The 15,700-nt window shown below is 43.2% G+C and overlaps 1 protein-coding gene across 2 annotated transcripts in view; it reads right to left on the reverse strand.

Moving 5' to 3' along the window:
- The window catches only part of dapk1 (death-associated protein kinase 1), a 96,036-nt gene that overhangs the window by 11,623 nt on the left and 68,713 nt on the right, over positions 1-15,700 (reverse strand). For both annotated transcript variants that reach the window (XM_021307190.2, XM_021307189.2), the window contains exons 15-19: positions 15,171-15,269; positions 14,890-15,087; positions 12,611-12,808; positions 7,301-7,399; positions 4,853-4,930 (exon numbers count right to left, since the gene is read on the reverse strand). In XM_021307190.2, coding sequence (XP_021162865.2) covers positions 4,853-4,930; positions 7,301-7,399; positions 12,611-12,808; positions 14,890-15,087; positions 15,171-15,269 — 672 coding nt within the window. The remainder of the gene's footprint in view (positions 1-4,852; positions 4,931-7,300; positions 7,400-12,610; positions 12,809-14,889; positions 15,088-15,170; positions 15,270-15,700) is intronic.

Below are 15,700 nucleotides of genomic sequence, written 5' to 3' on the forward strand. Positions count from 1 at the left end.
ATCCTGATGAATCCAATCAGTTACTTCGACTGCAGTCATGTCTTGATGACATCAAAAGCTGGATGACTTTAAATTTCCTGCATCTAAATTCTGACAAGACAGAAGTTGTAATCTTTGGGCCAGAGTCTTCAAAAAATAAAGTTCTTAATAAATCACTTAATCTGGGTGGCATTAACTTGGCCTCTGGTAATAAAGTTAAAAATCTTGGTGTTATTTTTGACCAAGACATGTCATTTACATCCCATATTAAACAGGTTTTCAGAGTTTCCTTTTTTCACCTCCGGAATATCGCCAAAATTAGAAACATTCTGTCCAGGAGTGATGCTGAAAAACTGGTCCATGCATTTGTTACTTCAAGGCTGGACTATTGTAATTCTTTACTATCAGGAAGTCCACAAAATGCAGTTCAAAGCCTTCAGCTGATCCAAAATGCTGCAGCAAAAGTTCTGATGAAAATCAACAAGAGGGATCATATTTCTCCAATTTTAGCTTCCCTTCATTGGCTTCCTGTTAAATCAAGAATAGAATTTAAAATTCTCCTTCTAACGTATAAAGCCCTTAATAATCAAACTCCATCATATATCAGAGCTCTGATTACCCCGTATGTTCCTAACAGAGCACTTCGCTCTCAGACTGCAGGTCTGCTGGTGGTTCCTAGAGTCTCTAAAAGTAGAATGGGAGGCAGATCCTTTAGCTATCAGGCTCCTCTCCTGTGGAACCAACTCCCAGTTTTAGTCCGTGAGGCAGACACCCCGTCTACTTTTAAGACTAATCTTAAAACTTTCCTTTTTGACAAAGCTTATAGTTAGAGTGGCTCATACCCTGAGCTACCTTTATAGTTATGCTGCTATAGGCTTAGGCTGCTGGAGGACATCAGGGTCTAATTTTCTCACTCTACTGATTTCTACTGTTCTCCAGTTTTGCATTGTATTACATTGAAATGACTGTCGTAATTTCAGCTTTTAACTTTTGCTCTCTCTCTTTTTCTTCATAGTAGGTACACCTGGTCTGGCATTCTGTTAACTGTGACATCATCCAGAGAAGACGGCTCACCCGCTACTACCATCTAATGTAGAACAGATTACTAGATCAATGTGAGCTTCTGTGCTTTTTTGTTTCTCTTGTTGTGTCTCTGTTCTGTCTTCTGTAACCCCCAGTCGGTCGAGGCAGATGACCGTTCATACTGAGCCCGGTTCTGCCGGAGGTTTTTCCTTCCCGTTAATGGGTGGTTTTTCTTCCCACTGTCGCTTCATGCTTGCTCAGTATGAGGGATTGCAGCAAAGCCATGTACAATGCAGATGACTCTTCCTGTAGCTCTACGGTTCCCCAGGAGTGAATGCTGCTTGTCGGGACTTTGATGCAATCAACTGGTTTCCTTATATAGGACATTTTTGACCAATCTGTATAATCTGACCCAATCTGTATAATATGATTGAACTTGACTTTGTAAAGTGCCTTGAGATGACATGTTTCATGATTTGGCGCTATATAAATAAAATTGAATTGAATTGATCTACCTGCATCAGTGATCTCCCTGCATCAGTGATCCACCTGCATCAGTGATCTACCTGCATCAGTGATCTACCTGCATCAGTGATCCACCTGCATCAGTGATCCACCAGCATCAGTGATCCACCTGCATCAGTGATCTACCTGCATCAGTGATCCACCAGCATCAGTGATCGACCAGCATCAGTGATCTACCAGCATCAGTGATCTACCTGCATCAGTGATCCACCTGCATCAGTGATCCACCTGCATCAGTGATCGACCAGCATCAGTGATCGACCAGCATCAGTGATCGACCAGCATCAGTGATCGACCAGCATCAGTGATCGACCAGCATCAGTGATCTACCTGCATCAGTGATCCACCTGCATCAGTGATCAGTGATCTACCTGCATCAGTGATCTACCTGCATCAGTGATCTACCTGCATCAGTGATCTACCTGCATCAGTGATCTACCTGCATCAGTGATCCACCAGCATCAGTGATCGACCAGCATCAGTGATCGACCAGCATCAGTGATCTACCAGCATCAGTGATCTACCTGCATCAGTGATCTACCTGCATCAGTGATCCACCTGCATCAGTGATCCACCTGCATCAGTGATCCACCTGCATCAGTGATCGACCAGCATCAGTGATCTACCAGCATCAGTGATCGACCAGCATCAGTGATCTACCAGCATCAGTGATCGACCAGCATCAGTGATCTACCTGCATCAGTGATCTACCTGCATCAGTGATCCACCTGCATCAGTGATCAGTGATCTACCTGCATCAGTGATCTACCTGCATCAGTGATCTACCTGCATCAGTGATCCACCTGCATCAGTGATCCACCTGCATCAGTGATCCACCTGCATCAGTGATCCACCTGCATCAGTGATCCACCTGCATCAGTGATCCACCTGCATCAGTGATCCGTGATCTACCTGCATCAGTGATCCGTGATCCACCTGCATCAGTGATCGACCAGCATCAGTGATCTACCTGCATCAGTGATCTACCTGCATCAGTGATCTACCTGCATCAGTGATCTACCTGCATCAGTGATCAGTGATCCACCTGCATCAGTGATCTACCTGCATCAGTGATCTACCTGCATCAGTGATCTACCTGCATCAGTGATCTACCTGCATCGGTGATCTACCTGCATCAGTGATCAGTGATCTACCTGCATCAGTGATCAGTGATCTACCTGCATCAGTGATCTACCTGCATCAGTGATCTACCTGCATCAGTGATCCACCTGCATCAGTGATCTACCTGCATCAGTGATCTACCTGCATCAGTGATCAGTGATCTACCTGCATCAGTGATCTACCTGCATCAGTGATCTACCTGCATCAGTGATCAGTGATCTACCTGCATCAGTGATCTACCAGCATCAGTGATCTACCAGCATCAGTGATCTACCTGCATCAGTGATCTACCTGCATCAGTGATCTACCTGCATCAGTGATCTACCTGCATCAGTGATCTACCTGCATCAGTGATCCACCAGCATCAGTGATCGACCAGCATCAGTGATCTACCAGCATCAGTGATCGACCAGCATCAGTGATCTACCTGCATCAGTGATCCACCTGCATCAGTGATCCACCTGCATCAGTGATCTACCTGCATCAGTGATCTACCTGCATCAGTGATCCACCTGCATCAGTGATCCGTGATCTACCTGCATCAGTGATCCACCTGCATCAGTGATCGACCAGCATCAGTGATCTACCTGCATCAGTGATCTACCTGCATCAGTGATCAGTGATCTACCTGCATCAGTGATCCACCTGCATCAGTGATCTACCTGCATCAGTGATCTACCTGCATCAGTGATCTACCTGCATCGGTGATCTACCTGCATCAGTGATCAGTGATCTACCTGCATCAGTGATCAGTGATCTACCTGCATCAGTGATCTACCTGCATCAGTGATCCACCTGCATCAGTGATCTACCTGCATCAGTGATCTACCTGCATCAGTGATCTACCAGCATCAGTGATCTACCAGCATCAGTGATCTACCAGCATCAGTGATCTACCTGCATCAGTGATCCACCTGCATCAGTGATCTACCTGCATCAGTGATCAGTGATCTACCTGCATCAGTGATCCACCTGCATCAGTGATCTACCTGCATCAGTGATCTACCTGCATCAGTGATCTACCTGCATCAGTGATCTACCAGCATCAGTGATCTACCTGCATCAGTGATCTACCTGCATCAGTGATCAGTGATCTACCTGCATCAGTGATCCACCTGCATCAGTGATCTACCTGCATCAGTGATCAGTGATCTACCTGCATCAGTGATCCACCTGCATCAGTGATCTACCTGCATCAGTGATCTACCTGCATCAGTGATCTACCTGCATCAGTGATCCACCTGCATCAGTGATCCACCTGCATCAGTGATCTACCTGCATCAGTGATCTACCAGCATCAGTGATCTACCAGCATCAGTGATCTACCAGCATCAGTGATCTACCTGCATCAGTGATCTACCTGCATCAGTGATCTACCTGCATCAGTGATCAGTGATCTACCTGCATCAGTGATCCACCTGCATCAGTGATCTACCTGCATCAGTGATCAGTGATCTACCTGCATCAGTGATCCACCTGCATCAGTGATCTACCTGCATCAGTGATCTACCTGCATCAGTGATCCACCTGCATCAGTGATCTACCTGCATCAGTGATCTACCTGCATCAGTGATCTACCTGCCACATGGAGAAGCCCACATGCCTCTTAATGGCTTAACTGCCTTTATTAAACCATTTATTAAATTGTGCATCTGCCATAAACTAGACAGGTTGCATACATACATTTTGTGCCTGTGTTTGCAGATCTTTAACCTTTTGGGTCACATGATTGTCTGAACATGGAGTAGTAATCATGTGAAGAGCCCCCCCCCCCCAAATAGCAGACAATATTTGCCCGTGTGTGTGTCAAACATACTGTGGCTGAAAATTAAAGCCAAACCTCTTTGATATGTTGGATTAAAAAGGTTTTTGGTTTCCACACTAAAACAGGGATTTATTTCTCATGATGCAGGAGAGACAAACCTTTCCATCAGGACGTAAACCTCGCAGCTCGCTGCGGCCGTATGTGTGAGTGAAGTGCCATCAGCGTCTTTCCTTTGGCACATTGTTAAAATTTAACACGTTTCTATCTTCATCTCAACACCTCCACGCAAAAATAGTTGAGTGTTGAGACCGTGAAAGCCGACTGCATCACCACCACCTGCACATCCTCATGCATTTAGTCCTATACTGCAAACTGCTTCTAGACGTTTAAAAATAGAGAGAAAAATCTGGTTTTTAAAGCGTAGAGTTGAACTTTTACCTTTTTAAGCTTCCCCAATAAATCCACTATGACGTCATGATGATCAGCTGAAGCTAAATCCTCCGCCGTCTTTCCATCCTGGACAGAACGGAGAAAAAAGAAAATTATCTCTCAGGTTTAACATATTAACACAATAAATGTTTTTCATTCACAAAAATAAACTGAACCTATCCTGCAAACATCTAAGGTTGCTTTATTCTTCATTAAACAGATTTATTTGCCGTTTTATGTTATTTATACAACAAAATTAACAAGCTTAGTCTTATTATATAATTTCAGGTTTTCCATTCAGTATTCAACAGATAGCATTAACGATTTTCTGTCCTAAAGCTTTATAAAATAGTTTTAACCTCTTTCAGACTGCTGGACGTCGTGGACATTGTGCTTCATCTGCTCTAATTTATTTAGATTCAGCCAAAATGTGTTTTTTTTTTTATTGTAAGCCTGCTGCAGGTTTTGTTTCCGGCTGTCTGGGGGACTGATCAAGCCTGGATGGAGCTTCTGAAATTCAGCCAAAAAAATCCAAAAAAGTTAATTTAATTACTATCTCCACTATCTTTAAGGGGGGATTTAATTTTTTACAAAGACCTTCATCAGTATCAGAGTTGCTTCATCGGTGCAGAACTTACAGGCTTTCTTACTAGTTTTCAGAACCTGGACTGAATTTGGTCATTTCCAGCTGAAAACAGATGATGCCAGAAAACTTACTTCATAATTATACATTTAAGAGATTCTTTAAAAACACAGACTTCACAGCTTCATTCTGTCCATAAAATAAAAAAAGAATTTTAATGGATTTTTGGCACAAAGACATCAGAATCAGTTATTTGTGAAAACAGGGGGATTTCTTCTAAAACATTAAAGTCTCATGTCACGTTCTCAGGAAGCCGGTATCTTGGAGTTTCTCCATGTCGATGATTATTGAATATTTATAGGCTGAACTCTGGTTCTGTTGGTCCGGCTCCTATAGACGTCGTTTAATGTGTTATCACACATTTTCTTCCCAAACACAGAAAAAACCACATGGAGTTTTGCGTCTCCTTGATGAACGGATCATCCGTCGCCGCCCGGCTCTGTTTGCCGCTCCAAACTACAACAGTCTCAAATCTCAGAGCGTTGCAGCAAATACGCTTCAACGCTGGTTATGGAAAACCAGCAAAAATCTTTTTCTAGTTTTCATTTTTATTGCTGTAGAACAACAGTGAGCCTTAAGCTGAAAATGCAAATAAAGAGAAAGCAAAGAGTGAGCGCTACAGATGGCGCGGTGTCACAACTACTACTGCTGATGCTTGACTCCCACGGATGAACATCAGATCACTCATGGCGTTACATAACTGTTGCTGCGCAGACTTTCAAAGGATGAGGAATAATTATATAAGCAACCTGACATGGTTTCAGTCTGAATACAAAAAGATTTCTAAGAGTTGGAGCATGCAGAGCCTTCATCTCCACCTTCCTCTGCTGCTTCATGACAACGCAGACATCTGGACAATAAATTATACATTTCACTACGGCCCTGCTAGATTAAACATGCATTTCACATCAGCCGTCATACAATATTAAGCTCCAGGGAGATAAAGACAGAAAACTATCTGTGTGGAGCAGCTGGAGGGAAGAGTTAGGACCCAGGGGCCCAAAAAAGAAAACTTATATATATTTATGGGTTTTTGGGGAGGATTTAGGTTTTTTGTTATGGGACCTGAACTTTTTGCAGCACCCAGACTGCAGGTCCCATCCAAATGTCCAAAACACAAAGAAATCCCTCCAGAAAATCAAGCTTATGAAACCATTATGTTAAATCAACATTGAAATCATATTTGAAAAGAATATGCAGATATGCCAGGATTTCAAAAACCAACAGCAGGAAGGCTAGAAAATAGCATGAATGCAAATAATATTAGCTCTTAAAGATAAATGAGAATTGCTACACAACTCATTTATAAATCTTTGAGTTTGAGTTCATAAAAATAGACGCATAAACCAGCAAAGTCAGCAAAGTGAAAGTGAAAAAAAGTGCAACAATATCACATAAAACTAAATACTTGGAAACAAAATGTGGATGATATTCAAGGAGGGAACTAAAGTTTATAATCTAACTCAGATAAAACCAGATAATCTGGACTCTGACTTCTGAAAGCTGGAGACCAGAACCTGGTAAAGCTGTAAAGATTCAGGGGAACAATCCTTTGTCAGGAAACCTTCAGAAATCTGCTGGACATTGAAACACTGCAGGGATCTGTGAATTTAAGTTTTGAGGTTGCATTCTTCCAGGAGCTCTGCAGCTCTAGCTAAAACAAAACAATTACTTTCCTCAAACAATTAAGCCATTAATTAAAGAGCTTTCTTTCTTAATTTCTATATAAAGCTGTGTTGATCATCAACTGTAATTATTTTAAATCACAGCACCGTGTGTTGGCTTTCTGCGACCACAGCGAGGCGCTGACTCACGTTTGTGACGGCATCGATGTTGGCGCCGGCCAGGCAGAGGTGACGCACCACCTCCAGGCTCCCGTTACCTGCAGCCAGGTGGAGAGGAGTTCTTCCAAACTGGACACAAACATCAACAGTAAGTTAAAGTTTGCAGGCCAACAAAACCATTACAACTTACAATGTGTTTCAATTACAGAGGGAGATGCCATCTTTGATTTAAGCTCAAATTATTCTGCTGTGGATCAGTGCAGGTTCCCAGGAGCTGAGATGTTCCTCAGAGCGTACAGAAGAAGGTCCAGCACAGACTGCATGTCCTGAACCTCCTCAGTAAGTACAACACCAGACCTGCTGGTCATCTTCTACACACATTTAATTAGCCCTTTGGCTCATCCTAAAAACAGAACCCATCCAAACTGCAACAATTAGGTCTGCATGGAGGATCATCAGGACTAAGCCTTCTTCATCCAGGACTTGTTCAGCTTCAGGAAAACCCTGATGAACACTGAACAGGCAGGACGCCCAGATCAATAAAGTGCATATTTCCACCAACCCGACCAGGGTCGGATTCTTTTGTAGAAACATGTAGAAACATTTTCCTTCAGGTTGTAGAGGCAACAGGTTCAGGTGAGAAGCTCAGACATCCCTCTCCAGCTCATTGTGGAGGATCTCAAAGCATTCCCAGGCCAGACAGGATAAAGTCCCTGCAGAGGGTTCAGGATCTCCTCCCAGTGATAAAACCTCTAAAAGGAGGAACCCAGCTTCCTAAATGCAGAGAAGCCCTGCATCTAACTTTGTTCTTGGAGCGCTCCCCTGGATGACAGAGCTCCTCCCCAGATCTCCAATGAGCATGGCTAGCCTCCAGAGAAAGCTCATTTCTGCTTGTATCCAGGATCCAGACCTCATGACCATAGATCATGGTAGGAAGAGCTTTGCTATGAGCTCAGCTCTTTCACCAGGTTAGATATTATCTGAAACCAGTAACTGGGGAATAACTCACTGACACTGAAAGTCACAGATGTGGAATGCATAAAGGCTCAGTTATCTAAGGGCAGCATGTTTACATGGACAAACCCTGGAGTGTGACACTTCAGTGAGCCAGTGACGTATCTACTGCAGACATGTGAGGGAGGTAGTGCTCCTGCAGGAGATCTATAGAAAGCTCATGTAACGCGTATCTGAGGCTCTTCCATTCCTTTTCCCCACGTCAGAATGATGAGAGCCTGAGCTGACTCTGGTAACCAGCCCTCTGTTTACATTAAAATGGTAAAGTATAGTTTCTCTTTCCAGAGCCATTTACTACTAAAGTATTCTTCTCCGGGGTGAAAGAACCTAACGGGACGCAGAGGTGTCCTAGCGCCACCAAGGGGCGGTAAATATAAAGCAGCACAGTTCAGCACATCCTCAATCTGGTTCACCAGGTTAACAAAAAGCTGCAGAAGATGATCTTTCCAGAAAGCACAATTACTGCTGCATATTAAAATGTCTGTTTGTGAAACATCATTCAAACACTTATTTTTGCAAGTAGTGATCATAAAATCTTAGAAACAGCCTATTTATACACATATTAAAGCACAAAGTGCATCAGCACAGACTCCTGTACATTATGTTATTACATGGAAGCTAATATCTGGTTAACTTTCTGTATTAATGCTTTAGACACACCAAACACTCGTCTGATGCTTCAGGCATCAAGCAGGATGACCATCTATGACTCCTGGAGTCAGACTCACTTTTCCTCCATTTCTCACTCCTTCAGTCTTTCTCTCTCAAACCTCACTCCAAAGGAGGAAGCTTGCAGCACTAAGACTCCAACAGCCTCCTGCCTGTTTATGATTGCAGTTTGAAACAGAAAACATTGAACCCTGAGGAATCCCAACAGGAACTCTAAAATTCACCATGCAGCTTATTTAACTGTTTCTATGACCAAAACTCATCATGATGTCCTGGAGGTCCCCAGCCCTGATCCTCAGGGGCCCACTGTCCTGCATGGTTTAGATGTTCCTCTTCAACAAACTTGATTTAAATAAAATAATTACCTCCTTAGCGTGTCCCCAAGAGACGAAGAAATTAATTGATCACCATTTAATTTAAATCTCCCTTCTAACCCTTATAGCCCAGAACACCAGACACCGCAGTAACGAGTTAAACTGATAGCTGCCTCTGATTGGCCGGATCTAACATCCAGATAATTTATTTACCATTAATCAGCCACAATGCAGGATGTAGTTTAGACAACATGTTTAAGTCAAAAATACAGATAAAGTAAACACTTGTCTTTGTTGGTTAAATCTGCCGCCTTTACATTTATTGTCATCTGTTTATGATGAACACAGTTACAATAGTAGTTTAATAAAATAGTGATCACTGTAATCATTAAAACCAGTACTGTAGTTTTCAGACCATAAGGCGCACCACATTATAAGGCGTATTAAATATTCTTGTGTAATATCACTCCTCCACGTCCACAGCTCTCTATCGTCTCTGTGGGAGGACAGAGTAGCTGGACTACACTGCCCTGTTTCTAACATAAGGCCAAAATAAACTTAACTTTTATATTTAATTAACTTACTAGGTTTATTGTTGCTAGCGCGTACTCCAGGCTGCCTTACATGAATGCACTTCTAGTTTAGACATTACAGTCAGGCAGTCTGGTAGACAGCTCAGGGGTCCTCAGGTAGTGACACAGTGTACCGTAATGCTTCTAATATCCATTAAGTGGAGCGGCTTCATTGCTAACCAAAGTCGTATTTACACATTTTAACCGATCTTTGAGTGCATTCTACCACATAAAATCAGTCAGTAAACACAACGGTGATCAGATATGAGGCACAGCAACAATTTTGGAGAAGGTTTAGGGATTTTAAGTGCACCTTATAGTCCAAAGAATAGGGTAATTGCTTCATCTGTAATTACAGAGAGACGTCACATGTCCTCCCCTCCTTCTCTTGGCTGTGCTGGTACCTTCCTCAGCAGCTGAGAGGAATAAATCACTTCCAGACAGGAGAAGGTGCTACATGGCCGGCTTTAGAGAGATTCCTTACAGCTCAGCCGTTTATGACTGTTTATAATGAAGAAAGCAGCAAATGCAGCGCCGCCTGAATGCACCAGTGATTTAATGATTACCTTAATGACAGAATGTGTTACCTTACTCAAACATAAACTAACGACTCAGCCTTTTTGTTTAATTCTTCTTAAACATGAATGTGTTACCTGCCTCTGGTAGAAATAGCAGTTACATCCAAAAGAAAACGTGTTTTAAGCAGCTTTTTATCTGTGGTTTAAACAGAGGATCCATCTTTTTCTATGACTCTGTAAACAGAGGATGGGACGTTTTCCATTCCCTCCCGCTGTTTTTGTTCCAAACCCCGGCACAGAGTGTGTGACACAGTGTGCGATCTGCTGCTTTAGATAAGCCTGAAATAAGGGAAAATAATGCATAAATCACAACATATCTGGCAGATACACATCACTTCGGGGAACTACGCTCAGAAATGTTCCTGACTGCGAGCAGCATCAGGAAAAGCCACCCTACTGCAGAATACATTAAAACAGATGGTGTCAGAATAGAAAGTGAAATGAGCAGCGTGTGGGGAGACGTGTCTGACGAAGCAGAGACGACTCCTCAGTACTGAAGCCCCCTGAAACTTCATCTGCAGAGGAAAATGTCTTTCATACCAACAGGACGGATGATGAACATCAAAATAAAGTTTTAATGGTGAAGCCATCCTTGATAAGCTTCACAGAAAAGTATTAGTTTCAGTAGAGGCAGCAGATGTTTACAAAAGAAATGTGGAAAATCCTGAAACTGCGAGTATAAAACATCTGCTTTTTGTCTGAAATTAGGTGCAATAATCATTGGCTGAGCATCGGGATAAAACATCTGCAGAGAGCAGAATATGTGGACACGCCTTAGTTTTAGTGAAACCAAATGGAAAAGTCAAAACAGCTAATATAGTTGGACCATGCACGTCTTTGCAGCATTACGTTCAAGTCTGAACTGAACAAAAGAACAAGAGATAAAAGCTGCCACACAAAAATAACTGAAGACACTCATGTTGTCTGTATACAGTCTGATTCTGATCTATCAATGATTTAATAAGATTTAATTTTGGACCTCCCGCTACATGTAGCTTTAGAGGAAATTCATAGAACAATAAACCAAGTAGTTTATGATGGATGTATATTGATATATAGATGACAGACAGAAAAACACAGATGACTGAATTGTTGAGATATATATAGATGTTATGATGAATGGAAACAGGGGTCTGGAAAAAAAAAAAAAAAACATGTTCTTCTCCCAAACATCTGGAACAGACAGAAGAAAAACAGTCAGACAGATAGATGAACATCTGGATGGAAGGAAGGAAGATGGATGGTGATGCAGCTCAAAGCGTGTGCTAATGCTAGCTTAGCATGTAGCATGTAGCGCCGTTCTGATCCATCTGCTTAGGAAAGTTTCCCTGAACAATGCTTCTGTGTTTATCTCGTCTATAAAGACGGTTGCATGTTTTCTTCTGGCTGTTCTCCACATGTTAGCAGACTTAAAAGCTTTGCTAACATGTGCGAATATGTGAACGGATCAGTTTATATTATTCAAATCTGTATCTTTGAATACTTTATGTTTTGATTATGTCATGACGTTGTTGTTTTTTGGCAACCCTTGTATATACCATTTTAAAAGATTTATACTATTTTGTATATCTACTATATTTAAAACAAACATGACGCTTAGCCTGGCAGGGTATGGGTGGGGGGTGTATGGACGCGTGAAGCCTGGCACTAAGGCTGGCCAATATAACAAGATATTTAAAATATTGACATTTCTTAAGAGACTATCGTTTATATCGAGATGGTCTCTGTTGTGTTATAATTATACTTTTATTTATTCCAATAGGTCATTTTTCAGCCGTTTCTCATTTATCTATAGCCATTTGTTAAAAAATGTGCCTGCCAGACATTTGGGATAAAGGTTTGATTCAGAGATGCCTTTTAATAATTACTTTATGAAAAGGAAAACTGAGATAAATATGTTATGTCGGTATTTAGCCTAAAGATATTGAGATATGTTAGAAAGCCCTACCTGGCACCCCGACAGGCTTCTAATGCAGTGAAGGAAACGGATGGAGAACAGATGGAAATATGATGAATCGATGGATTGAAGGAAAGAAGAACGGATAGATTGAGAGACTGGGAATAGATTGGAATAAAGTCTGGAAATGCAGATAATTTTCTCCTTTCCCAAACATCTATCCTAGATTTCCCGACACGGCGTGGGGGGGGGGGTTTCACACATCACTGACGAGGCTCCTGCTTCGTTAGGCTCACCTTGTTGGGCAGGTCGAGGCTCGCCTTGGCGTTGCACATCGCCATGACGATAGCCAGGTTACCATCCTTGCAGGCGACGTGGAGCGGCGTGTTGCCATGGCAATCCTGTTGGTCCAGATGGCAGCGTTGTCTGAGGAGGCAGCGGACAACTTCTACCTGACACCTGCGCACAGCCAGGTGGAGAGCCGTGTGTCCGTCCTGCCGACAAAAACAGGAACGATCCTCAGACGCCTTTCACTGAGAAAACAGTGAATAAAACAGACTTTGTGCAGCAATTACTGACACACGCATGTTCTGTCAGTCTGACTCAGGTTTCTGTTTACGTGTGAGACGTAGTGGCATCGTCACAGCCATCCACCGCTTTCTTCTAACTCGTCTGGACAGTTTGTCTCTAGTTCTCTGTCCATCGTTTTCAATTTAGAAATTGCCCAAATCCAGTGAAAACAAATTCAATTCAGTTTTATTTATATGGCACCAATTAACATCCCATCATCTCCAGTCTCTTTCCAGTCAGCTTCCATCAGATCCTCCAGGTTGGTGAGAAAGTTTCCTCTCTAAGGAAACCCAGCAGGTTGCATCAAGTCTCTCCAAGCAGCATTCACTCCTCCTGAAAGAGCGTAGAGCCACAGTGGACAGTCGTCTGCATTGTTGATGGCTTTGCAGCAATCCCTCATACTGAGCATGCATGAAGCGACAGTGGAGAGGAAAACTCCCCTTTAACAGGGAGGAGAACCTCCAGCAGAACCAGAACCAGGCTCAGTGTGAACGCTCATCTGCCTCCACCCACTGGGGCTTAGAGAAGACAGAGCAGAGACACAGAAAGCTCAGAAGCTCACATTGACCCAGGAGTACTTTCTATGGTAGAGAAGACAGAGCAGAGACACAGAAAGCACAGAAGCTCACATTGACCCAGGAGTACTTTCTATGTCAGAGAAGACAGAGCAGAGACACAGAAAGCACAGAAGCTCACATTGACCCAGGAGTACTTTCTATGTTAGAGTAGACAGAGCAGAGACACAGAAAGCTCAGAAGCTCACATTGACCCAGGAGTACTTTCTATGTTAGAGAAGACAGAGCAGAGACACAGAAAGCTCAGAAGCTCACATTGACCCAGGAGTACTTTCTATGTTAGAGAAGACAGAGCAGAGACACAGAAAGCTCAGAAGCTCACATTGACCCAGGAGTACTTTCTATGTTAGAGTAGACAGAGCAGAGACACAGAAAGCACAGAAGCTCACATTGACCCAGGGGTACTTTCTATGTTAGAGTAGACAGAGCAGAGACACAGAAAGCACAGAAGCTCACATTGACCCAGGGGTACTTTCTATGTTAGAGTAGACAGAGCAGAGACACAGAAAGCTCAGAAGCTTACATTGACCCAGGAGTACTTTCTATGTTAGAGAAGACAGAGCAGAGACACAGAAAGCTCAGAAGCTCACATTGACCCAGGAGTACTTTCTATGTTAGAGAAGACAGAGCAGAGACACAGAAAGCTCAGAAGCTCACATTGACCCAGGAGTACTTTCTATGGTAGAGAAGACAGAGCAGAGACACAGAAAGCACAGAAGCTCACATTGACCCAGGGGTACTTTCTATGTTAGAGAAGACAGAGCAGAGACACAGAAAGCACAGAAGCTCACATTGACCCAGGGGTACTTTCTATGGTAGAGAAGACAGAGCAGAGACACAGAAAGCTCAGAAGCTCACATTGACCCAGGAGTACTTTCTATGTTAGAGAAGACAGAGCAGAGACACAGAAAGCACAGAAGCTCACATTGACCCAGGAGTACTTTCTATGGTAGAGAAGACAGAGCAGAGACACAGAAAGCTCAGAAGCTCACATTGACCCAGGAGTACTTTCTATGTTAGAGAAGACAGAGCAGAGACACAGAAAGCTCAGAAGCTCACATTGACCCAGGAGTACTTTCTATGTTAGAGAAGACAGAGCAGAGACACAGAAAGCACAGAAGCTCACATTGACCCAGGAGTACTTTCTATGGTAGATGGTAATAGAGGATGATCTGCCTCCCCTGATGATGTCACAGCTAACAGAACACCAGACCAGGTGTACCTTCTATGAAGAGAAAAATGACGGAACATAAAGGTAAAAGATGAAATAACAAATCAAGCAATGCAATAACTGAGTGTCTGCAGCAGAAACTAGAAGAGGATGTGGATGACCCAGATGAGCTACAGCATTGCATGGCTCATTATGCTCAATAAAGCCAACAGAGTTATAAAGTTGTTGCTTTTATTTTGTTAGAGCAGCTGATAATCACCTTGTCTGTGGCCTCCAGGTCAGCCTTGTGCTCCACCAGGCACTCCACGATGTCCACGAAGCCCCGAGCAGAGGCGGTCAGCAGCGGACTCTCCCCTTCACGGTTCCTGGCGTCAACACGGCAGCCCGCCTGGCAGAGCGCTCTGGCTACGGCAGAATATCCGTGCCAAGCAGCACAGTGCAGCGGCGTCTCCTGCTCCTGAAGAACCACGGTGAGAAGGAAGCGTAAACCCAGGATCTCCTGATACTACTCTGTCACGTCTGACGCAGAGAGAGCCTCACCCTGTCCGTCAGGTCTGGGTTGGCCCGGACGCTGCACAGGTAGCTCACCACGTCAACGTTGCCGTACCGAGCAGCAACATGCAGAGCCGTCTCTCCAGACTGCAGGAGAAAAGCAACAAATGCCGTTATTCCCATTGCACTGTGAAAAACAACCTGAAAGAGGTGAAAGCCTCTCTACCCCCCCCCCCCCCCCCGCTGCAACGCAACACACTTTCTACCGAAAATACAACATTAGATGCAAGTTTATAGCTCGCAAGAAACATTTGCACACAATTCTCATTTTTTTATTCTTAAGGAAGACTGACTGTGATACAAAACTTGAGACAATACAATATTTATCATGATTATAAACACATTTTAAAGGATGAAACACATTTAAAGGTTATGGGTGAGTAACAATGTGTGGCATTATCTTTGTTATACATTATTTTAGGAGCAATCTTCCGTCGTCAGCCATTCCATCACAGTTTCTACAGTTTAATCTCCTTTTAGTGAGCAGCCAGAGAAACTGGCAGAGTTTTCTCTGGCTG

Source organism: Fundulus heteroclitus, chromosome 12 (genome assembly GCF_011125445.2).
Source record: "Fundulus heteroclitus isolate FHET01 chromosome 12, MU-UCD_Fhet_4.1, whole genome shotgun sequence".
NCBI lineage: Eukaryota > Metazoa > Chordata > Actinopteri > Cyprinodontiformes > Fundulidae > Fundulus > Fundulus heteroclitus.